Source organism: Thamnophis elegans, chromosome 15, assembly GCF_009769535.1.
Source record: "Thamnophis elegans isolate rThaEle1 chromosome 15, rThaEle1.pri, whole genome shotgun sequence".
Taxonomy (NCBI): domain Eukaryota; kingdom Metazoa; phylum Chordata; class Lepidosauria; order Squamata; family Colubridae; genus Thamnophis; species Thamnophis elegans.
The window spans coordinates 14,165,437-14,190,147 of record NC_045555.1 but is presented as its reverse complement, the minus strand read 5'-3'; the positions used below and the strand labels follow the sequence as shown (position 1 = coordinate 14,190,147).

Sequence of the window (24,711 nt, the reverse complement as noted above, 5' to 3'; positions counted from 1 at the left end):
GCGAAACGCCTGAATGGGGGTAGAAGCTGGCTGAGGAACTTTGGGAGTTGAAGTCCACAAGTCTTAAAGTGGCTGAGATTGGAGACCACTGCTCTAGAGGACCTTGCTTAGGCGTCCTCAGTACTGCCGGAGATGGGTGAGCTTTCTTTACTAAAAGACTGGCCCTGTTCAGAAGTGTTCATAGACAGGGGAGACGGGGCATACGCGGTGAGTCGGACGAAAGCCTCTTTCAAATCACCTATGCCGATAACAGCATATGTTTTCTTCTATCCTATTCAGGCGTTTCCATAGACAGCCCCACATCCTCGAGTCGCTTAGCGATGACGAGTAGCCGCGGGCGACCTCGCATGCGGCGACCGAAGGGCTGCGCTTCCATGTCTGCGACCGGTTGCGCGCGGTTACTTTCTCGGCTCCCCTCACGCCGGTTCCGCTGCGGATGCCCTCTTGCTCTCCGAAGCCGGGCCGGCGGCCTGAGCCGGGCGAGAATCGCCTTCTTCGCCTCGTCCTCCAATGGCAACGAGGACTCGGGCGTCAAAAGCCCGGACACGTCCTTGTTCGTGCCTCTGCAGGTGTCCCCGCAAACCTTCGCCCCGGAGATCGACGTGGGAGCCGAGCTGACCAGCCCGCTGAATAAGAGTAAGTTTGCGGAGGAGGAGGGAGAGGAGGCCGGGCCCGTTTTCCCGCGCTTTTTCCTCTTGGCTGCGGGCGGCGTCTCTGAGGGTTGCCGGGCAGGTCGTGACCGCATAAGGGGGACGAGTCGCCACGCCAGTCCTGGATGGCTGGTGCTAAGCGAGGGTCGGCCGTCCTTGAGCCTGGCTTGCTTGGAGACCCGCTTGGCGAAAGCTACGGCAATCGCCGGTTGGGGTGGCAGCGGGAGGGCTTTGTTTTATTTATTTTATTTAGTTTGTCAAACATGTACAAGATAACAGGTATGTAAGTCAGTGCTGAAATTCATTTTTTTTTCTATCGGTTCGGTAGGTATGGCTTGGTGGGCGTGGCAAGGAAAGGATGCTGCAAAATCTCCATTCTCTCCCCACTCCTGGAGGAAGGATACTGCAAAATTCCTATTCCAGGGGAAGGATACTGCTCCTGGGGAAGCAAAATTCCCATTCCCTCCCCACTCCAGGGGATACTGCAAAATGCCCATTCCCTCTCCATTCCACTCCACTTACTTTGCTCTTTTTGGAACAAGAGAGAAAAACATTGTTACTAGTTTCTCTAGTTGTATTTTGTTTTAAATGACCATCCCATTGTCCTTGGTGCCCAATAATAGAAATTTACTTGCTAGATTTTGTCCCTAGTTTCTTGTAAGAGAAGACAGCAGAAATGATAAATTTCTTTCAGGAGTGAATTCACCCTAGTGTGAACTGAAGCAGTTTTTGTCCAACAGCTGGCATTCTTCCAAAGCTTTTTCAATAAAATCAGAATTATTGAGGAAAGGCTTCAGGTGTATTGTTTGTTGATTCAGTAAGCATGATGCAGTCTATATTTTGACTTCTAGATGAAGTATTGAAGACATTAAATAAATTTTGCAAGAGGAGAGAAGTTCAGAAACTGGCAGCAGAAAATGGACTAGACGGTATGTAATTCTTGGGGATGAATGAATGTTACTGGATAACTTACAGTTATTAGAAAACCACATGGTTAGATTTGATCTCTTTTTGGATATTAACTTCTAAGTTGGGGCAAGCCCTGTTTTCTTCAACTGGGGCCTACTCTTACTGTCATTCCTTCCTCTTTGAGAACAAAGAGAATCATTTGTGTCACTGGAATGGAGGGGGGGGGGAAGTTCTGACCTGTTCGGAGTTTGGCTCTTATTTACTTACAAATTGGTTTCATGGAAGCTATATGTTACCCTTTTGAGTGGCTAGAGTGCAGTTACTGCAGGCTACTTCTGCTGACTGCTGGCTGCCTACAATTTGGCAATTCGAATCTCACCAGGCTCAAGGTTGACTCAGCCTTCCATCCTTCCAAGGTGGTAAAAATGAATAGCCAGATTGTTGGGGGCAATATGCTGACTCTGTACACTGCTTAGAGAGGGCTGTAAAACACTGTAAAGTGGTATATAAGTGCTATTGCTATTGCTTTTAAGCAGATTCTTCTTTTAAAGCTGGATTGGCCTTACAATATATTTGAATATTGCTTAAAATACAAATTTAGGTTTTGGTTGTCAGGTTTCTAATACGATTTGAAATGTCTTGAAGAGAATGTTAATAATTAAATTCATTTGATTAGTCCTGTTAAAAACAATTACATAATTAAGTTTAATTGACACATGTTTTAAAATATTCTTATTAAGATTTGATTCAGATTTTAGGAATTTTGAATGTTACACGCAGTACCGAACTTAGGTTTGTTTGTTTTTTCTTTTATAGCTCGTCTTTTTCATCAAGTATTTATAAGTTTTAGGAAGTACATTATAGAGTCTAGTTTTCTGGATCCTGATCTGCACATTATTCTCAATGATATATGCTGTGGTGCAGGTAAGTGGATAATAGAGCCTTCTGCAACTTTTTGCTCTTCAGATATATTTTACGGTCTCTGATCATTTCCCTTTTATCATGGCCAAATTTATCAGGTCACTTAGATGTTCTGTGTTGGAGCTAATTTTGGACTAATTTTGGGAGATCAAAACATTTCATAAGCATCCTCTTTTTTAAAATATTTAAATTTATATAATTGAATAGTAAGTACCGTGTTTCCCCGAAAATATGACATGTCCTGAAAATAAGGCCATGCCATATTGTTTGGGTGGGCAAAAATATAACACTCCCCCTCTGGCTAGGCAGAGCGCCACTCACCAACCTAGCTGAATCCCGAAGGTACCAAGCCACGGGAGCCGGGGGGGGGGGAACGCTCACGTTGCTTGGCGCCTTCGGGATACCGCTAGGTTGGTGAGTGGCACTGTGCCCAGCTGGAGAGGGGGGTTACCGGGAGGCTGCTCTCTTGCGAAAATCTGAGCACAGTCTCAGGAGCAAACTTTTTCCAGTTTGGAAAAAGATGCGTATTCTTTGCATGCTCAGGCACCGTTTACTCCCTGGTTTGGCAGCTGCTAAGCAGAGAGATTTGGGGGCCGATCTTTTTGCTTTGATACATCCCTTGCCTGCGGATCGAAGAGGTCAGATCTCACGACTGCATTATCTCCGTCAGGGCGGCGGCGATGGATAGAGAAGGGGGGGAGAATTCTCAGGTGAGAACTTGGGTGGGGGATGAGTGTCGCATGGGGCGGGGGGACCACTGGCAGGACTCACAGAGGTTCCTCTCTCACCCCTGCTTGTGCTGCTGGAGAAACGAAGATGGACAGTGTGGGAGGGAGGCTCAGTCTCCCTCCTCCCCGGCATGAGAAGGGGGAGGGCGTGCTGATCCCTGGCTGCTGGGATGTGCTGGTGGGGTTCAGCTGGTTTGGGCAGTGCACTATAGCTGCACGGGGTAAGAGGAGCGCGCTGTCCTGATCCAGATTAAATGGGTTGGTCTTTGGATTGGGAGGGGTGAGGTTTGCATTTAAAGAGGTAGGGCAAGGTAGCAGGTGTGCTGATGCGACCCCTCCCCAACACCCCCCCCCCCCGCCTCCCCTTAGTTTCATGCGTGGCTAGGTTTGCTGAGTTACTGCCAAGGATCTCATTACTATACAACACAGCAAGTCTCAGAGCTGTTTATTTCGGGGCAATTTCATTCCCATGTTTCACAACCAGCCAGCCAGTCACCTCTCTTTCTCTGCTTCTCTTTCTCTGTCCCTCTTTAATCCATTTGGAACCACAGTTTTATAAAATGGGAAGCAGTAACCAGTAATTATAATAATGAGACAGAGAGGTTGCAGCATTTAGTTGTGTTTTCCCTCACCTGTCTACCATGAAATTCTCCTTCTGTCCGCCGCCGCGGTCCAAGCATAACAACTTCTCCAGCGTCCAAACTCTGGAGATCGGCTGCCGAGTCTTCTGGCAGCGGCTGCTCTGGGAGAATGGTCTGGGGGTGAAACAGGTGCTCACGCAACCCCGCTCTCCAGTCAGGCAGAGCGTCATTCACTGACCTAGGGGTATCCCGAATTGGGGGGGGCGGCGGGCAGAGTGCACGCGGCTTGGCACCTTCAGGATACCCTAGATCAGTGAATGGTGCTCTGCCTGACTGGAAAGGAGGTTGCTGGGCAGCTGCTCGTGAGTGTGGTCATTTCATGGCTGCTGTGTTGTGCTGTGCCCGGCTCTTCGGCGCAATACAGCCGAGGCTGTGCCCAACTCTTCAGGGGTCTACTCACAAGAGATCAGCCACCCGGCAACCCCAAAACAATAAGCTCTCCCCCCCCCCGATAATAAGGCCCAAGCCCTATTTTGTGGGTCAAAAGAAAATAAGACCCTGCCTTATTTTCAGGGAAACATAGTATTATTGGATACACAGCTGTTCATGAATGAATGAATCAAGCTCATTATCATTAGCCAATGATTAATACAATTTTATAGCAGAAAATATAAAGTTAGAAGAAATACTAAAAGCCAGAGAAGGCTGATTAAACTTACTTAAACCCTATTGTTCTGTCCTGTTGTTTGTTTTGTTATGTTTAATTTGGAGTAGTCATATTTTCTGATAGTCATGTGGAGATACTTTCCAGTTAATGTTTAGAGGTGTGAAAAATTGTATACAGATAGAAATTGTGTAGCAAACTACAAATACCCTAAATATGTCATTTGAATGTGGCATACTTGTGATTTTTTTTAAATGCATGTTTTTTCCTTTTATCCCTCAGGTCACGTTGATGATCTGTTTCCATTTTTCTTGCAACACTCTAAGCAGATCTTTCCTATGCTGGAGTGTATGGATGATCTACGTAAAATCAGTGATTTAAGATTGCCTCCAAACTGGTTAGATTTTTAAATCACCTATAGCTATTGTGTAACCATTATCATTTATATTTGTACTGAAACATATGAGATTTATAGGAGGGTGTTAATGTTACTGGAATTATAAGCTGATTTTTTTTACCTATTTGGAATGCTGGCTATTGGACTTGTGATTATGTAGCTTTATATTAAACATTTATATATTTTGACATTTCAACAATATGACTTCTCTGATGCTGGATATAGCTCATTTCGGAGTAACTTCTGTTCAGTTAAGTTAGGTGTGCTTGAAATTAATGGGTGTAGCATTTCAATCCATGTCTGGATTTACATGTTGCACTTAACTTGACATGGTTGGTTTATGGCTTAGCCTTAGTATATTGTGTGTGGCCTGTCAATGTTCATCATCATACTGTTACTTGGTGCAAATTAATTTATATCTGATGAATACTCTGTTTAGAGTCGCATTTGAAATAATTGCATGCATACAATATATGTTTAGCTTTAGTTAAAGTTTAGAGACTTGGAAATTTGGACAAGTAAACTGGATTCTAGGCAATTTCTTTTACTTGGGCTTAGTTTTAATGCAGAAATGACTTGGTTCAACTTCCTGTACTGTTAAAACAACTACTCATAAATAAGAGTATATAATTTGTTTACCACTTTTGCACTCAGTTTATTTGGTAAATTTTGATGGAAGCTATTTTTCACTTAAAATGTTTCCAATAGATCAAATAACAGAAAAACATAATGCCCTAGCAGTCAGTGGCAATAATGAAATTTAACCAAGTTCAGATTCTAAATAATGATAGCTTACAATCACAAATATTTTTTTCTAAAATGAGCGGAAAATAAAGTATTTAGAATACAGGCAATCCTTGACTTATGACCACAATTGAGCCTAACATTTTTTTACTAAGCAAGACAATTGATAAATGATAAATTTGTCCCATTTTATGTCCGTCCTTGCCAGAACTGTTAAGTGAATCACTGCAGTTGTTAAATTAGTAACATGATAGTTAAGTGCATCTGGGTTCCCCATTGAGTTGCTTGACAGAAGGTCGCAAAAAGGTGATCACTTGACCCTAGAACACTGCAGCTGTCATAAATATATGAATTTTGATCACAGAGCTGTGGGGGGCCGCTGCAATGGTCGTAAGAGTGAAAAACAGTCATATGTCCATTTTTTCAGTGCCATTGTAACTTTGAACAGTCCCTAAATAAATAGTTGTGAGGATTACCTGCAACCAAAGATGTCTTCATTAAAAAATTACACTGTGGTTTGAGAAATCATGTGAAACTTAAAAGTAGAATAAAATTCTCCTTTTTTTAGCATGTACTTAGGAAAGAAATTCAGAAGACATGATAGTAGTGTTATGACATCACCAGAAAAGAGATATTTGAGATGAAACTTTAAACTTCAGTTTAAAAACAGAAATAATAAATTTATTAAGCCTTACAGAATTTAAAGGTTTTCTAGTGTAAACACTCTGAAAAATTGCCTTGTCAAATGTTACTGCTTTGGTACTGCATCTTGTCTCTCAATCTGGTATAAGAGCCGTGGTGGTCAGTGTGCAGTACTGCAGGCTACTTCTACTGACTACCGGCTACATGCAATTTGGCAGTTCAAATCTCACCAGGCTCAAGGTTGACTCATCCTTCCATCCTTCCAAGGTGGGTAGAGAGGGCTGCAAAGCACTATGAAGCGGTATGTAAGTTTTAAGTGCTATTGCTATTGACTCAGCCTTCCATCCTTCCAAGGTGGGTAAAATGAGGACCCAGATAGTTGGGGGCAAGAGGCTGACTGTTAAACTGCTTAGAGAGGGCTGTAAAAGCCCTATGAAGCGGTATATAAGTCTTAAGTGCTATTGCTACTGCTCTACTCTAGGGCAGAAAAAAAGGATCTGGGGAGGGCTGTGTGGTGTTCATCCCAGATGAAAGAAAAGACACAAAAGTGGTATTGAAGAAGAGGACAGCCTTGTTTTCTCCTTTCTTTCTCTTATTCCATTTTTCCCACCCATTTCACCTAGGGGTGAGTAATCCAACTCGCTATTAAAAATCATCCTCCAAGCGTTACATAGTTACACATTTAATGATGATTAAGTACAAATTCATATTACTTGATTTATTTTTACATTTCTACTTATGTGTTCTAGGTATCCGGAAGCCAGGGCCGTTGAAAGGAAAATCGTGTTTCATGCTGGCCCTACAAATAGTGGGAAAACCTATCATGCAATCCAGAGATATTTAAAAGCAGAATCCGGAGTATACTGTGGTCCTTTAAAGCTCTTGGCTCACGAAATCTTCCAAAAGAGTAATGATGCTGTCAGTATGTCATTGAATTTCCATGTGATAATTGCCTTTGTTGCAGTAATGCTTTTAACATGGGACATTGTTGTTGGTTAAAAAATGTGTGTTGTCAGTGTCTTATCTGGAGCCCCAAAACAGCTTATAAAGATGGAGTGGAAAAAAAAAAACATAAAGCGTTTTTAGGGACAGTGGGTGGGTTTTAAGGTTACAGTATTTTTCAAGGGTATTCCTAATTTGGAGTTCGCTAAAGATAGCCAGTGGGACGCGGCAGCTCAGCGGCTAAGACGCTGAGCTTGTCGATCAGAAAGGTTGGCAGTTCGGTGGTTCGAATCCCTAGCACCGTGTAACGGAGCGAGCCTGTCCCAGCTTCTGCAACCTAGTAGTTCGAAAGCATGTAAAAAATGCAAGTAGAAAAATAGGGACCACCTTTGATGGGAAGGTAACAGCGTTCTGTGCGTCTTCGGCATTTAGTCATGCCGGCCACATGACCATGGAGGTGTCTTCGGACAGTGCTGGCTCTTTGGTTTTGAAACGGAGATGAGTAGATAAGTGCTTTGTTGGACTGTATTGTTTATGTCTTCAGTGTTATATCCTTGAGGGAAACGTTTATTTTGTTTTTTTAATGTTACAGAATGTACCATGTGACCTGGTTACGGGAGAAGAACGAGTCTGCATTGATCCTGAAGGGAGATCAGCTGCCCATGTGGCTTGCACCATTGAGATGTGCAGTGTTAATACACCTTGTATGTATGCTTTCTTTAAAAAAAACATATTTAGTTTTGTAAGTGCTTGTAATATTTGTATACAAAACTGGCCAGTAGAGAAAACACAAAATAATTTTTTTAAAATGAATAGATGCCCATTTCAAATACTTCATTACAGAAATGCCTCTTATTTCAGTAGTGAGAGTTTAAGAATGTTCGTAAACTTTTAAATTTGATAGATAAATAAATGACTTTTATTGCTTGCTGTTCTTTAAGATGACGTGGCTGTGATTGATGAAATTCAGATGATTAAAGATCCTTCTAGAGGCTGGGCCTGGACACGTGCACTCTTGGGTATGTTTTTGGACAATTCGTTATTACCAAATGGTGTTATCTCAATCCATATTGCATGCAATTTGCAGCAGAGTGTTTTAGAGCAATCTTCCCAGATCTCAAGCTCTCCTGATTTGGTCAGAGAACATTGCTCAACACTTTTGGTCACGGAAAAATCCTACAACTTTGGATGCCTTAGATATTTGTTTTAAGAGTTTGTCAGGTTCCAAATCTTAAGGACAACAGATGGAGTTACTTCTGAGTAGTTTCTTTATTGTTGTTTGCCTGTAGACAGAATCTTGCCAGACTAAAGCAATTAATCTGCATAACTATAGATGTACTCTAAACTGCTAGGGAGTGGGTGGGTGGGGGCATCTTATCCCTACCTAGCAGGCATTCCAAGCTCCTCTCCCTTTTTGCCCCCTGGGGAAAAGCCCTTCCTCCTGGGACTACATTCCACCACACAGTGGCTGGCTGGGGAATTTTGAGAGTTGGAGTCCACATGCCTTAAAATTGCTGAGATTAAGAAACACCAGTATAGACAAAGCATTTTGTTCCATGAAAATAATTTTGTAATGCTTGCATGCCATTATTTTGTTCAGGACTCTGTGCAAAAGAAATCCATGTTTGTGGTGAAGAGGCTGCTATTAACTTAGTGACAGAGCTCATGTATACTACAGGAGAAGAGGTTGAGGTAGGTGCTCTGCTTCGCGTGCTCTATGTCCAGGATAAGAAAGGAGGCCCAGTGGGTAGAGCTGCAGGGAAATTGGGGGCAGGGGTGTCATTCTTTTTCCTGGAGTTTGGGAGATCATTTTAAGTGTTTGTCAGTCTTTCTCTTTTTTCTAAAATATATCTTCTGCTGTAGGGCTTATACTCTGGTTTTCATGTGTTTCCCACTCAAAGTAACGGTAATTATATTTCTGATTTTGAGTAATTATGTACAGAATGGAGTCTTAGGGTTGCAAAAAAGTGGCTCAGGATCTTCCAATACCTTTGAAACCTCATATTGTCCAATTTAGTTTTTCCAGTTGCTTTTCCTTAAGATATAAAGTATATTAAAAGTCATCCCCTCCATCAACAGTTTGTATCATTAAAGCTAAATTGATCAGTGATATTTACTGTATATGGTGTTTAGACTACAGGTATCAAGCTCGATTATGTCACATGACGTAAACGATATTTTTTGCCATTGCGGACCCAGGGTGGGCATGGCTTGTGTATGACGTATAGCCTGCGGGCCGCCAGTTTGACATCCCTGTTTTGAGCCACGGTGGTGCAGTGGTTAGAGTGCAGTACTGCAGGCTATTTCTGTTGACTGACAGCTGCCTGCAATTTGACAGTTCAAATCTCACAGGCTCAAGGTTGACTCAGCCTTCCATCCTTTCGAAGTTGGGAAAATGGGGACCCAAATTGTTGGGGAAAATATGCTGATTCTATAAACTGCTTACAGAGGGCTGTAAAGCATTCTATTTGGAAATTTGGTGCTTACAAAAAAAATAGCATGGAAGGGGAAATCGGTCGCAGGGGGGGGGGGAAATTGTGAAATTTTTGGTCGGAACCCGATTTGGTCATGCTCAGAAGCATTTGTAACCTGAGCTTCTATTGCATTGAGAAACATCTAGAAATGTGATTTGATAAGGTAGACCATAACCTACTACTAGATAAAGTAGAAGAATGTGGGTTAGACAGCATCACCACCAGATGGATTCGTAACTGGCTCACCAACCGCACTCAGCATGTACCGTATTTTCACGACCAAAAGCCGCACCGGATTAAAAGCCGCAGTATCAATTAACGTTAATTTTTTAAACTTTTTCCACATATAAAGCGCACCGGGTTATAAGCCGCGCTCAGAGACCCGGCTCCCCTTGGTTCTTCATCGAATCACGTGCGCAGGTTGCAACTTGGAACTCCGTCTGCCCGAGTTGGGGCATTTTCTGGCTTGGGACGCTCCGGCGGCTTCTTCGGGAGGCAGCCCGCCGGCTTCGGCGAAGGCTGGGACGGAGAGCGCGGCGACCGTGGAGCATGTGTAAAGTACTTTCGCCCCCACGCCGGCCCCCCTCACCGCGCGCCGGCCTTCGGGGATGAAGGGGCAGGACTTCCCGGGCGGAAGGCATGCCTGGCTCTGCGGCTCCAGCCCCAGCACCTTTCGGCCGAGCCTCTCCCGCCAGGCGGCCGCCTTCCTCCGCTGAGCGGCCCCGCGCAGCCTCGCCACCCCGGGAGATCGCCAGCGCGGGGGCATGGGGCGCCGCGGCCAGGGAAGCCAAACCGGGCGGCGGCGGGCAGGGCGCCCGGGTTGCGGTCCCCGAGGCGGGCGGGTGGGCGCACGTGGCAGGCGTCGGCTAGCGGGACGTTTCTGGCGCGGGAGGCTTCGGGCTCTGCTGCTCTCCCGGCTCTTGCCCGGCCGGCGTGGTGTGCTGGGAAGACCGGCGCCGCACCGGCCACCCGCGCGCCCTTGACCAGCAGCGCAGAGCCGGCTGGGGCGCGGAGCGGAGTTAGGCAGGGCGACTGCCGGGGCGGATGGGGTGCTCGGCGCCGGCAAATCCTGAAGGGCTGCGCCGGTCTGCCGTCCCTTCTTGCGGCGGCGGGGGTGACGGAACAGCTCAGTCTATAGGGGCTGGGAACTGGGTGGCTCTCTGCTCGCCCCCCGGTCTCCGACTGAGAAAGTAGCGAGGTTGAAGGGAGAGACCCGAGGGACGTGTGCATGCTTGCGAGCTTCAAGTTTGAGCGTCGGGAGGGAGAGATTTTCTATCTTTTTTCACACATAAAGCGCACCGGGTTATAAGCCGCACTGCTGGTTTTTGATAAAATTTTAGGATTTTCAGTGCGGCTTATGGTCGTGAAAATACGGTAGTCCTCAATGGAACTGAATTGAATTGAATTGAATTTATTGCACTTATATGCTGCCCTTTCCCCCGAAGGGGACTCAGGGCGGCTCTACATGGAGGGAAGTATGCAGTGGAGTACCCCACGGCTCTGTTTTAGGCCTAGTACTCTTCAACATCTTCATCAATGATTTGGATGAGGGAATAAATGGGGAACTCATCAAATTTGCAGATGACACCAAGCTGGCAGGAATAGCCAACATTCCAGAAGACAGGCTTAAGATACAGAAGGATCTTGACAAACTGAACTTTGGGCACTATCTAATAAAATGAAATTCAATGGTGAAAAGAGTAAGGTTCTACATTTAGGCAACAAAAACAAAATGCACAGGTACAGTATAGGTGGTACCTTGCTCAACAGTAGTAACTGTGAAAGGGATCTTGGAGTCCTAGTTGACAACCATTCAAATATGAGCCAGCAGTGTGTAGCAGCTGCCAAAAAAGCCAACACAGTTCTAGGCTTCATAAACAGAGGGGTAGAATCAAAATCACGTGAAGTGTTAATACCACTTTATAAGACCTTGGTAAGGCCACAGTTGGAATACTGCATTCAGTTTTGGTCACCACGACGTAGAAAAGATGTGGAGACGCTAGAAAGAGTGCAGAGAAGAGCAACAAAGATGATTAGGGGATTGGAGAATAAAACATATGAAGAAAGGTTGCAGGAACTGGGTATATCTAGTTTAATAGAAAGAAGGACTAGGGGAGACATGATAGCAGTGTTCCTATATCTCGGGTTGCCACAAAGAAGAGGGAGTCAAGCTATTTTCCAAGGCACCTGAGGATAGGACAAGAAGAAATGGGTGGAAACTAATCAAGGAGAGAAGCACTTTAGAACTGAGGAGAAATTTCCTGACAGAACAATTAATCTCTGGAATAGCTTGTTTCCAGAAGTTGTGAATGCCCCAACACTGGAAGTCTTTAAGAAGATGTTGCATAGCCATTTATCTGAAATGGTATAGGGTTTCCTGCCTAGGCAGAGGGGTTGGACTAGAAGACCTCCAAGGTCCCTTCCAACTCTGCTATTGTATTGTATTGTACTTTAATTTATAGAATTTTGAGTTCACCTCACTCCCAAAAATTCTGAATTCTGAAATTCACTTAGAAGTGAAACCAACAAAGGGAAATATTGTTCTCAAAGTAGCAGCTTTTATTAATGCCTGAAGCAGAAAGTAATTTTGAATCAATATACAAGTTACTTCCCCCCCAATAAGTGCTGTCTCCTTCCCCATCCAGCCACTAAGAAAAGCCATTCACCAATTGTTCAGTCCCTGTTTGTTTCCCATATTTGTTCTCTTTGATGTCAACAGCTCCATTTGTTACAAAGGTGTTGCTAGATGGCCTCTTAAGATGAGAAGAGCTAGTTAAGAGTTCTTCACTTTTAGTAATTGTTCTTACAGCCTGTAATTAAGATCATGCTGGGAACCCTTTAAGGTTAGAGTTTGTTGCCTATTCAGAACCCCTTGACCGTAACCAGTGTCTTTTGTTCAGTATTCGAGTTACGGCAATACATAATATTGTTTATAGGTGAAAAGGTACAAGAGGCTTACTCCCATCAAGGTTCTGAATAAAGCTCTTGAATCTCTGGATAACCTTCATCCTGGAGACTGCATCGTTTGCTTCAATAAGAATGACATTTATTCAGTGAGTCGACAAATTGAATTCCGGGGCTTGGAATGTGCAGTCATCTATGGAAGTCTTCCACCTGGTACATATTCTAAATATTTTGGGTGAAATTATATATGAGAAATGCTCCTCGTAATTATTATTGAAAAGTAGAATTAGTAGGGTTGACATTTGATTACTAAATTGTTCAATATTTCTATACCTGATAGTTTAGGTGTATTCTTTGTTTCTTTGTCTTTGTAATTTTGTTAACTGCCTCTTATTTAGGCAGCAGCTACTTGAAGATAATAATATGTACGTTAGTGTATTCCTTTTGTTTTAGTTTCTTCTTTAAAAAATGTTTTTTATTACTGTGTATGAATTGTATTTTCTGAATGAGTTGACATAATTTTCTCTCAGGGAGATTTGTACAAATAGCAGAAGGACTCCTTGTAAGATGTAAGAGAGAAACACCAGGCATATACCACTCTAAAAAAATCTTTATTTCATCTACTCCAAAACCATAATAGAATTAGAAAATATCCCCAGAAGGCATTTAGTTCAAGTTCCTGTCAGTATAAAGCACACATGTTAAAAAAAACTAAGCTAGGGTGGGGATGGGGGTGTGAGGTGGAGCTGCCTGGCCTTTTTCTGCGGCCGCTTCTTCTGCAACTACTTGCCACCACTCGCACGCATCGCCCCAGCCTCCGTTTCGCCTTCAGATGCCTGCCGGAACACATATGCAGCCAATAACAGAGCTCTGGATCTGGAGCTCTGTTATCGGCTGCAGAGGTCGGGGAGATGAATGCGAGTGGCGGCAAGCGGCCACAGAAGAAGTGGGCCAGCAGCGGGCTCCTGCTGGGCAGAGCTGTCGATGCCAGCAACATGAGGTGAGTCAGTAATTAGACTCTCCAAAAAGAAGGCTTAGCCTTTGTTGTGGGGGGAGGGGGGGAGGTCAAAAGGAAATAAGCCCCAGCCTTCTTTTGGGAGAAACACGGTATATATTGACATATGGCAACATTTCCTGTTTAAAAAATTCTAAGAAAATAACTTTCTTTCCTCAGCTGTCTCTTCCACAGATAAACAGATCAACTTCTCTTATATTGCAATATTTTTCTTAATTTGAGGTCATCTTACAGAGATATTAGTAGTACCCTATTTCCTGGATAATAAGCCCAATCAGGCTTTTGAGCGCATGCGCTAAAATAAGCCCTCCCTGAAAATATTGCAACACAGCAGCAGCCATGAGGTGACCACGCTTGTTGCCTCCCAGCACTTCAAAAATAATCAGACCTCCCCGAAAATAAGGCCAAGTGGTTATTTTGGGGGGGGGGTCAAAAGAAAATAAGACCCTGTCTTATTTGGGGGGAAACACGGTATGAACTGGCAGCTGTTTGTGGCTTGTTGCATTCACTAATTTGAGAACATTTAGTTATTAGAAACATGTAATGCATAAACGTACGTATGATTATATGTGGACGACACCCCTCCAGACAGATAACTTATCTCTGTGCAAATGCAGAAGGGGTGATCCTGGCACGTACTTTCTAATTACATAGCATAGCTGTTCCTGATACAGTTTGGGATGCTGCATTTTTTCCACCATCTAATTAAAATGTCAGCTTCAGAAGGGAATTTTTAAAAAGTAAATATTGTAAATCTAAGTAAAAGTAAGTATTCAGACCGTTCTTGTATTTGGGACTTCATCTGTTCTGATTGTTTCAGGAACAAAACTTACTCAGGCAAAGAAGTTCAATGATCCGGATGATCCATGTAAAATCATGGTTGCCACAGATGCAATTGGGATGGGTCTCAATTTGTAAGTACACTAGATAAATTAAAAATGATCTTTTAATAAATCCAAGGTAGAATAGAATAGAATTCTTTATTGGCCAAGTGTGATTGGACACACAAGGAATTTGTCTTTGGTGCTTAAGCTCTCAGCATACATAAAAAGACAAGATGCATTCATTAAGAATCATAAAGTACAACACTTAAATGATAGTCATAGGGTACAAATAAGCAATCAGGAAACAATATCAATATAAATCATAAGTCTATAAGCAACAGTTATAGTCCTGCAGTCATAAGTGGGAGGAGATGGGTGATAAGAACGATGAGAAGACTAATAGTAATAGTAATGCAGCCTTAGTGACTAGTGTTGAGGGAATTATTTGTTTATCAAAGTTAGGCGTTCGGGAAAAAACTGTTCTTGTGTCTCATTGTCTTGGTCTGCAGTGCTCTATAGCATCATTTTGAGGGTAGGAGTTGAAACAATTTATGTCCAGAATGGGAGGGGGTCTGTAAATATTTTCACAGCCCTCTTTTTGACTCGTGCATTGTACAGGTCCTCAATGGAAGGCAGGTTGGCAGTAATTGTGTTTTATGCAGTTCTAATTATCCGTTGAAGTCTGTGTCTGTCTTGTTGGGTTGCAGAACCAAACCAGACAGTTATATAGGTGCAGATGAGAGACTCAATAATTCCTCTGTAGAACTTAGGTATTGATAGCATCAGAAAGAGTTTGATAGTTGTAAGGCTCCTCTTCAACTGAGGAGGCCAAAAGCCACGAGATAGATATTGTAATGTCATTACGTGGGTGGGCTTCCTTTACATTGCAGATGACCCTGCGGGGGCTTCAGTATTGGGCAGAGCTCTGTTACCTCCCTCACAGTCCTCTAGCAACTTTTCACAGTTTACATTTTGGGTTGGTAGTTATTTTAGCTCAGCTAGGATCACATTTGGAGAATCCCATTGTTATAATGCAAATATATTAATTTGTGTGACTTTGGTATTTATTATCTTTCTTCTAGGAGCATAAAAAGGATAATTTTCAACTCCCTAATAAAACCACAAATCAACGAAAAAGGAGAAAAGGAAATGAATAAAATTACCACTTCACAGGCACTACAAATTTCAGGCCGAGCTGGCCGATTTAGTTCTGCATTTCAAGAAGGGGAAGTTACTACCATGCATGCAGACGACCTCGTTCTGCTAAAGAAGATTTTGAGTGAGTCCGTGGATCCTATAGAGGTATATTAATCAATAATCAAAGAGTTTGTTAAATTCATTTTACGGTTTTTGGATAAGGAGCCTGCTCTGGATGTGCAACACAGTAGAGGTTAATCATAGAAGCCCAGGAATTACTTTCTTCCATAGCCTTCTATGACCTGGTGTCCTCCAGATATGCCAGTCTATACTTGTAATCATATTTACCACAGGGAGATTAGAATAGAATGAATCAGCAGGAAGGGACCTTGGAGGTCTTCTAGTCCAGCCCCTTGCTCAAGCAGGAGAACCTATACTATTTCAGATAAGTGACTGTCTAGACCAGTGATGACTAACCTTTTTGGGATTGCGTGCCAAAAGTGGGGGGAGCGCAGGGGGATCATGCGCGGTCATTCCCACACCCATAATGCTATGCACGTGACCCCCCCCCCCCGCATGCCGCATGCCTAACATGGCTCCGCATGTCACCTGTGGCACGCGTGCCATAGTTTCACCATCACAGGTATAGATTCTTCTTAAAAACATCCAGTGATGGAGCACCCACGATTTGTGGAGGCAAGCTGTTCCACTGGTTAATTTTCCTCACTGTTAGGAAGTTTCTCCTTAATTCCAGGTTGCTTCTCTCTTTGATTAGTTTCCAACCATTGTTTCTTGTCTTGCCTTCTGGTGCTTTGTAGAATAATTTGACCCCCATCTTCTTTGTGGCAGCCCTTCAAGTACTAGAATACTGCTATCATGTCTCACCCCCTAATTCTTCTCTTCTTTAGACTAGCCAAACCTAAATCCTGCAGCCATTCTTCATATGTTTTGGTCTCCAGACCTTTGATCATCTTAGTTGCTCTTCTCTGAACTTTTTCCAAAGTCTCAACATTTTTTTTTAATAGTATGGTGACCAAAATTGGTTGCAGTATCCCAGGTGTGGCTTAACTAGGATTTTGCAAAGCGGTACAAATACTTCACGGGATCTTGATTCTGTCCCCCTGTTTATACAACCCAGGATTGTATTAGCTCTTTTGGCGGCGGCTGCTGCACACTGCTGGCTCATATTCAAATCATCATCCACTAGGACTCCAAGGTCGCTCTCACAGTTACTGTTTTTGAGCAGTATAACATGTGAAGGATATGTGTTTGTGTTTTTATTTTTATAATTATAATGTACACTGAAGATGGCATTTAATTTCATTGTACGATGTGCAATTAGAGCCAGAGTGGTTAGAGTGTGGTACTGCAGGCTACTTCAGCTGACTGCTAGCTGCAGTTCGGTAGTTCAAATCTCACCAGGCTCAGGGTTGACTCAGCCTTCCATCCTTCCGAGGTGGGTAAAATGAGGACCCAGATTGTTGGGGGCAACAGGCTGACTCTGTAAACCACTTAGAGAGGGCTGTAAAAAGCACTGTGAAGCGGTATATAAGTCTAAGTACTATTGCTATTGCTATAAAGTAAACTAAACTAAACAGGAGCAGCAAGGGTCTCCTTCAGGTCTTTAAAACAGCCCCATAATTTGTAATCCTTACAAGGCTGCAGGGTTGCACGAAGTTTGGCCAAAAATGGCAAGGTGGCGGCCACACTGATACGATGGAAGCTCTGCCTGGTTTTATATGTGTGTTGTAGTTGCCATTTTAATGCAACAAATGTGCTAAAAACTTCATAAATTTCGAAAAATGACTCCCACCTTCTTTCTTTTTTCTCTCCAGGCTGCTGGCTTGCACCCCACAGCTGAGCAGATTGAGATGTTTGCATATCACCTTCCAGGAGCCACTCTGTCAAATCTCATTGTAAGAATGGAAAATGGCCACTTAGCTTTAGCTTTACAGCAGGCAGTTGTTCGAATACTGCTTTACATAAGCTGAGGCATGCTGAGTGTTTTAGGCTCACGTCATTTTACCGTGTTTCCCTGTAAATAAGACTGGGTCTTATATTATTATTTTTGCCCCCCCAAAATGCATTAGGGCTTATTTTCTGGTTAGGTCTTATCCATCTGGCTGACAACCTTAACTGGGGCTTATTGGGGGGTAGGGCTTATATTATGAGCATCCTGAAAAATTCATGCTAGGACTTATTTTCCATTTAGATCTTATTTTCAGGGAAACAGGGTAGATCCACGCAATCTTCCCAAAACAGGACTGTTTTTACGTTGGTTTTTGCAGCCACTTAAAGTTGTGATTGCAACTTTCCTTTTTGGACTCTTGAGAGCTGGAGAAGGAAAAGTGGGACTTCCTTTTGTGTAACTCATTATTCATTCACGGGATTGTGTTACACAACTAAAAGCCAGCAGCACAGATTCCATGCCAATTAGAATTCTTGATTTGTATGTATGTCAGGAATGGTTGATCCTTAGGCCACACAGAGACAATCGTGCCACCTGATGCATATTGCCTCCAGAACTCCTCTAAATCACTTTTTCTTGCAATTTTTTCCCCCTAAATTACATGCAATAAGATTTTGATAAGCTGTTTATGTCCTGAATTTATTTTTTTACTAGCTGATAACCCGGCATTGTCCAGGTATTTATTTATAGGGGGGAAATGTCCGGACGAAATGTAATTTCTAATGTTGGATTTTCCCTTTTACCTGAGGGAGAGCCCCCTTGTGGAGTACTGTTAAGCTGTTACCATGGCAACTCCACCCCGCTGAGCCATTTTACGGCAGTACAGTAGAAGCCATTTTAAGGCACAACAGGCTGTATCGTAACAGAACACACACTCCGAAGGGTGTCTTACCCCCACAGTATTTGTTTCCAGAGAGTAATCCATCTGTGTATCAAGTTTGGTCGAAATTGCTCACGGCGTTCCAGAGTTATGCTGGAACAAACACACGCGCGCGCACACACACACACACGAATATAGAACAACCTTTTTTTCTTCTGGATTAAACTCTTATTGTAGTCAGAGTTACATTTTTCCCAGACACCCATTGGGTCTTCATTGTATCCCTTGGACTTTCATTTACCTTTCTTTCCAAGCTGGCTAGATTTCTAAGTCAAATAGGGCTTTCCACATTCGGAAGAGTCTGGCAAGATTGAATGCCTTCCACCACCACCTGTGGCAAATTATGGGGGGTTTCCATTTGAACCAAGAGTTGCCCCTGTAGTGAGGCAATTCCTGATACATTAACCTATGTTTTGCCACATTGCTCTGATGAGAAAGATGCCTGGTTGCATTTCCAAGCCCCCTGAATCCATTTTATTTGAGCTTGTTAACTATCTGTAGGAAATGTGATAATGATTACATTTTACTGTAGTTCTACTCATGGCCTCACAATGTTGCTTTCTTTTTGGAGGGGAGATGGGTTTGGGAATGGGTGGATTGGTTGTTTATTGACCTATGAAAGTCAGTGTAATACAATATTCACTCCGCTTGTGCACATGTATCAGTGGTGTATGCTAGATCACTGCTTTCCTTGTCACTTGTCAATAGACTCTTCACTCCTTCTCATGAGCAATAAACCTCTATTAAGTTTAGCTGCCCATCGTACTGTGTTTCCTCAAAAATAAGACAGGGTCTTATTTTCTTTTGATCCCTGAAATAATCACTTGCCATTATTTTCAGGGAGGTCTTATTATTTTTGAGGTGCAGGAGGTGGCTAGCGTAGTCACCTCATGGCTGCTGCTCTGTTGCAATATTTTCAGGAAGGGCTTATTTTTGGGGGAGGGTTTATTGTAGTGGATGCACTTAAAAGCCTGATTGGGCTTATTACCCCCCTGTTTGGGGAAACAGTAGCTAACTACACGGCATCTTTACATTCTGGCTCTGGAATTATACACATTCCAAATATCTCACCTTTTCATCCACTATAAAATACATTTTTCTACGGGAAAAACTTGTAGAGGAAAGAAAACACTAAACAGTATATAGGAAGGGCTGGATTATAAGACACAGAGTAAGAGAAGAGGTTTCTGCTAGTTTTGTGAGGAAGCAGGGATTGGAAAAGAAAGTTTCAAATCCCCTGGTCTATGGATGTTTGAAAGGTTTTAACAGAGCTAGGATTTTGTCTAATTAAATGTTTTTTTAATAGGATATTTTTGTCAGCCTCTCTCAAGTTGATGGACTCTACTTTGTCTGCAATGTTGATAACTTCAAATTTTTAGCCAAAATGATTCAACACATTCCACTCCATTTGAGAGCAAGATATGTATTTTGCACAGCTCCCATTAATCAAAAGGAGCCTTTTGTGTGCACCTCACTCCTAAAGGTAATTTGCATCTGTTTTGTAATATTTTTTAGTTTCTTAGCATATTTCCCTGAAGGAGCCTATCTAAGCTTCCAGTATGCCCAAACAGTAGACGTGATTGTGTTATATGTATGTGTGCTCTTTGTTGTAATGCAGGGGTGTCAAACTCAAGGCCCAGGGGCCAGATCCGGCCTATGGGGTACTTAAATCTGGCCTGCTGGGCTGCCCTGAAAACAGCGAAGGACCATCCTGTGGTGCTTCTGCCAGTGAAAACGGGCTCCTGAGCTCTCTTTTCACTGGCAGAGGGTTACAAGCCGCTGTGGCAGCTGAAAACGGAACTTGGGAGCTCGTTTTCGCTGGCAGAGCCCTCAGGGCACCACAGGCACCCCCGATAGTGACATCAAGCTGTCCACACCTCCTGGCCATGCCTCCCACCCTGGAGGTGAAATACAACTCTGATGTGGCCCTCAAATTGAATTTGACACCCCTGTTGTAGTGGATGAAGTTATCCCTGGCAATAACCTCTCTGGCATGACAGTTTGGTGGAGCAAGGAGATTTCCTAATCTTATTTACCAGTTTAAATAAGTCTTTCCAAAATGTTCCTCTTTGCTTCAGTTTCCTAAGAACTGCAAAACTGCAAAATTTCTTACGTCAGGAACAATTTTTGTAGATTTCATTAGAACCATAGGAACAGACTGAATAATGAACCGCTTGCACTGCCTCTGATTTTATGCTTATAGGTTTGATTGTTTAATTGAGAATAGAATGCAACCCAGCATAATTTGTTGATTCTCATAGTCACCTATATGTCTGTGAGATCAAACACTGTCTTTGCACCAATGGGGAAAGACATTACTGGAGAATCATATGACCCAGCTTCGTTTCTGAGAAATTGACTGTTGGCTAAGACAATCCCACTGCATCAACTGAGAGACCATCTATAACTGCTAATGAAGATTAGCAGATTGGATATCTGATTTGATCTCTCAACTGACATTTTGAGCACAGTTTCTGTTCCATGAAGCATAAGAAATTGCCAGAAATTTTCTAGAAAAGCAAGACGGACAATTGTTTCCTGTTTTAGAAGGATTGGAATGTTCACCGTTTCCTTTTTCTTCCAATATCCAAAGTACTAAGAGAAAGGAAGTATTTTGCTGATCCTTTGAAAAACTGTAAAATGCTTTTGCCTGTTATTTGAACCTGCTAAACTTTGTGAAAAAAAGTTAATGTTATAAATTATGGGAATTGCTTTCCTGCTTCAGTTTAGTTGTTGCAGGGAGCGTTTGGCAATGTGAGGGCATTGCTGTTGTGGAAATATATTGTTTGCCTAATCATGTCTTTTTGTGTTCCAGTTTGCACGGCAGTTCAGCAGGAATGAGCCTGTGATGTTTGATTGGCTCTGCCGACATATTAACTGGCCCCTGGTCCCACCCAAGAACATCAAGGACCTTGTCCATCTTGAAGCCGTTCATGATGTTCTTGATCTCTATCTCTGGCTGAGGTATTGGAATGGAAGAGTGGTTCTCCCCTCCCCCTCTTCTTAAGGGCCCAGCTTAGGAAATTGTCTTCTCTTGGGAGAATCTGCCCCAATGATACACTTTTCCTGTGATAATATATAATTTTACACTGCTGTGGGGAACTGTTTGTGTGAACATCCATCTTTGCCAAAATGTCTGTGACATCTCTCCCTCTCTCCACTTCCTGTTCTCCAGGAATTGCCCCAGGGGTGGGATTCAGCCCGTTTGGGCAAACCAGATGCTAATTGTACATCTGGTTCACCAAACTGGTAGTTGCAAGGACAGGCTGAGCCCTCCCCTCCCAGGAGTCTCCATGTGGCCTGTTTTGGGTGCCAGGTAAGTGCAGGGCCTGCATGGAAACTTTGGGAGGGCTAAAAACGGGCCTTCCAGATGTCGGAAACAGGCCAGTTTCCTACCTCCGGAGCCCGGAGGAGGCAGTTTTCGCCCTCCCGGAGGCTCGAAAAAAGCTTCCGGAACCTGGGGAGGGTGAAAATGCCCCCCACCATGGTGTAGGAAGCTGTGTAGGCCACGTCCACCCAGCAACTGGGCAGAGAACTGATTGCTAAAATTCCTGAACCCCACCTCTGAATACCCCCGCTGGACTCTTGGTTCTTGAAGAAAATAGGCTCTTTTGCTCACATTTATCCCATCTTTTATGCTCGTCTATACAATAGTCCCCATTTAGCAGCCACACTGGAACTGGCAACTTGGTCTTTAAGTGAAGTAGTCAATAAGTGAAACTGACTAGTTATGGTCTTACTTCAGCTTCCTTTGCTTTACACACTTGCGAAAGTTGCAAATGCAAGGACTGGTCATAAAATTACTTTTTCTTCACTGTTGTATTGGCAAACGGTCTCTGAATGAGTCCGTCACTAAAGGATACCTGTATAATATTTAAATCATCAAGCTTTTTTTAAAAAAATGTAATTGTCAAACAAAATATTGCATGTCACAACCCTATTGTTGTAAACTTTTGAGAGGACAAATACAGTTGCTTGCATTAATGAGCTACGGACCCAAGATTTGCCACACCTTTTGGTAACCTTGGAGTTTGGTCAGTACTAAATTCTTTCAGGTGATGCCCCCTAACAAAGTATTTGAAGAGCCATAGAGAATGGATTTGCTTTTCCAAGAATTCCCCTTCTCAAATTGACTGAACGTTTTTTGTGTTGTTTTTTTTAAATAGTTACCGGTTCATGGACATGTTCCCAGATGCTAGTCACGTGAGGGCGATTCAGAAAAAACTGGATGACATCATACAAATCGGAGTGTTGAATATTACAAGACTGATTCAAGCTTCCCAAGTCACTTCGGAGGCAATGGGGATTCCTGTGGAGAGCCTCACAACTGACGATAGGCCTGCAGAAATGACAGAGATTTCCACAAGCAAAGCGATGGCCCCTGGCTCCCGCAGAGCAAAAGGACCTAAAGCCAGGACCTTACAGTCTGCGGGAGCGCAGCTGGGCTCGATGAAGGGTCCCCTGACTGAAAGACTGATACAGCAGGGGCTGCTCAGCAAGGAAGTGCTGAAGCAATTGGAGAAGGAGTGGCTCGCTCAACAGGATGCTCCCCCTGAAGTTAATGAAAGCAGGAGCTCAAACAAACACAAGGACAAAAAGAAATGAAGCGATGCCTCTGCTTAAAATAAAAACAAAAGTAGTTTCTTAAGTATTTTGTCTTCTGATCTTGCCCAGATTTTTTTTTAAAAGAAATCTCACTACGAATAAGGGGAGATCTGTGAGTTTTGTGCATCTGCATCAACACAGCTTCACAGAAGCCAACACAACTGCAAGGAATTTTCCCTTTCAATTGAAATGAGAGATCAGAGAGCACGGCTATAATAAGGAGAAAAGGAGAAGTTAGGTCTCAAACCACTGAGGGATTGCAATGCCAGCATAATACAGGTAGTCCTCAACTTTTGAGCTCAAAATATATGTTGCTAAGTGAGAAATTTGTTTTGCCCCTTTTTACGGTCGTCTTGCCACCTTTGCTGAATGAATCACTGCAGTTTTTAAAATTAGTAATACTGTTGTTAAGTGAATCTGGTTTCCCCATTGACTTTGCTTATCAGAAGGTTGCAAAAAGTGATCCCATGACCACGGGACACTGCAACGGTCATAAATGTGAGTCATTTGTGAAGTATCTGAATGTCAATTGCATGGCCATGGGGATGCTGCAATGATCATGTCACAATTCACTTTTTTTTCAGTGCCGTTCTAACTGTGAGCGTTCACCAAGCAAACTGTTGCAAGTAGAGGACTACCTGTAATAGCTGAAACAACTGCATTTCAATTAATGTAGATCAGGGGTCTCCAAACTTGGCAACTTTTAGAATTGTGGACTTCAAGTCCCAGAATTCCTGGGCCAGCAGCTGGCTGAGGAATTCTGGGACTTAAAAGTCCACAAGTCTTAAAGTTGCCAAGGTTGGAGATTCCTGATGTAGACTCCGGCTAGGAAATTCTGTCAAAAGAGCCTAAATATTGCTTAAATGTTGACTGGTTAGCACTGAGTCATGTTTGGGCTTGTTCCATAACAATGGAGCTTAGCTCATCAGTCCGCTGCTTCCTCAGAGTACGTACTTCAGCAGATAAAAGCGGTTTAAATGCTAATATACAACTTGACCAGAAATCAGATTAGGAGACTGGCCGCTTGGTTGATATCTACTTCGGCAGAGAAATCAGCATTTTTAAAGTGTTCCACATGAACAGTTATATTTTTTGGGGGGAGGTTATTTTTGAGTTGGAAAAAAATCATAATCATACCTAATAAAGACTTCTGCCTTTTGAAAACACTTTCAGAGTCAACTCGGTATGTAAGTTGGAAACAAAAATATGTTTTTATGATCTTTATCAAATGTTTTTAGTTTGGATAAATTTAAATCCAGAAAAAAGGACATTTTGAACATATGCATGTTTTACTATACATATATGTATGTATAAAATGAGGATGTGAAGGCAGCTCTACTCATCAGTTACAATTGAGAGAACTTCAACTTTAAGGAGCAATCTTAGGGTGGTGGCTTTGTGATATTAATAGCTTTTAAAGATACCTGTTTGCTTTGGATTTCTGACAAGAAAGCATGTGGGCTGTGCAGTTGGGAAATATAAAACGAAAGCTTCGTATTCTAGTTCTTTTTAAGAACTAAAATGCTAACCCTCACATTTCTGAGATTAGCATTTCCTTCATGGAAGGTTCCCACAGTGTCTCCATAGTAACATCTATAAGCCCTTTGAAGTTTGTTCAGGTGATCTGAAATCTAAGTGAAGGTCACCCCCTCTAATGAGGTGCAAGCAATTAGACTCAAGGAAAAGCGCCCATTTCATGGGCCATAAATGAACTGGCTGCACTGC

General features: G+C 43.0%; 1 protein-coding gene across 2 annotated transcripts; it reads left to right on the top strand.

The window, feature by feature from the left end:
* Window positions 1-330: 330 nt before the first annotated feature.
* Window positions 331-24,152, top strand: SUPV3L1 (Suv3 like RNA helicase). Of its 2 annotated transcripts, XM_032232103.1 has the most exons (15): window positions 331-636; window positions 1,502-1,579; window positions 2,376-2,483; window positions 4,736-4,850; window positions 6,986-7,154; window positions 7,771-7,882; window positions 8,120-8,197; window positions 8,779-8,870; window positions 12,589-12,769; window positions 14,392-14,485; window positions 15,478-15,697; window positions 17,368-17,448; window positions 19,688-19,864; window positions 21,197-21,345; window positions 22,548-24,152. In XM_032232103.1, exons 1-15 carry the CDS (start codon window positions 348-350, stop codon window positions 22,984-22,986), a joined length of 2,382 nt encoding a protein of 793 aa, XP_032087994.1. In that variant the 5' UTR covers window positions 331-347; the 3' UTR covers window positions 22,987-24,152. The 2 variants fall into 2 exon arrangements, with proteins under 2 accessions (XP_032087994.1, XP_032087995.1); XM_032232104.1 differs by lacking the exons at window positions 331-636; window positions 1,502-1,579; window positions 2,376-2,483; window positions 4,736-4,850 and having other exon boundaries at window positions 7,068-7,158.
* Window positions 24,153-24,711: the final 559 nt, after the last annotated feature.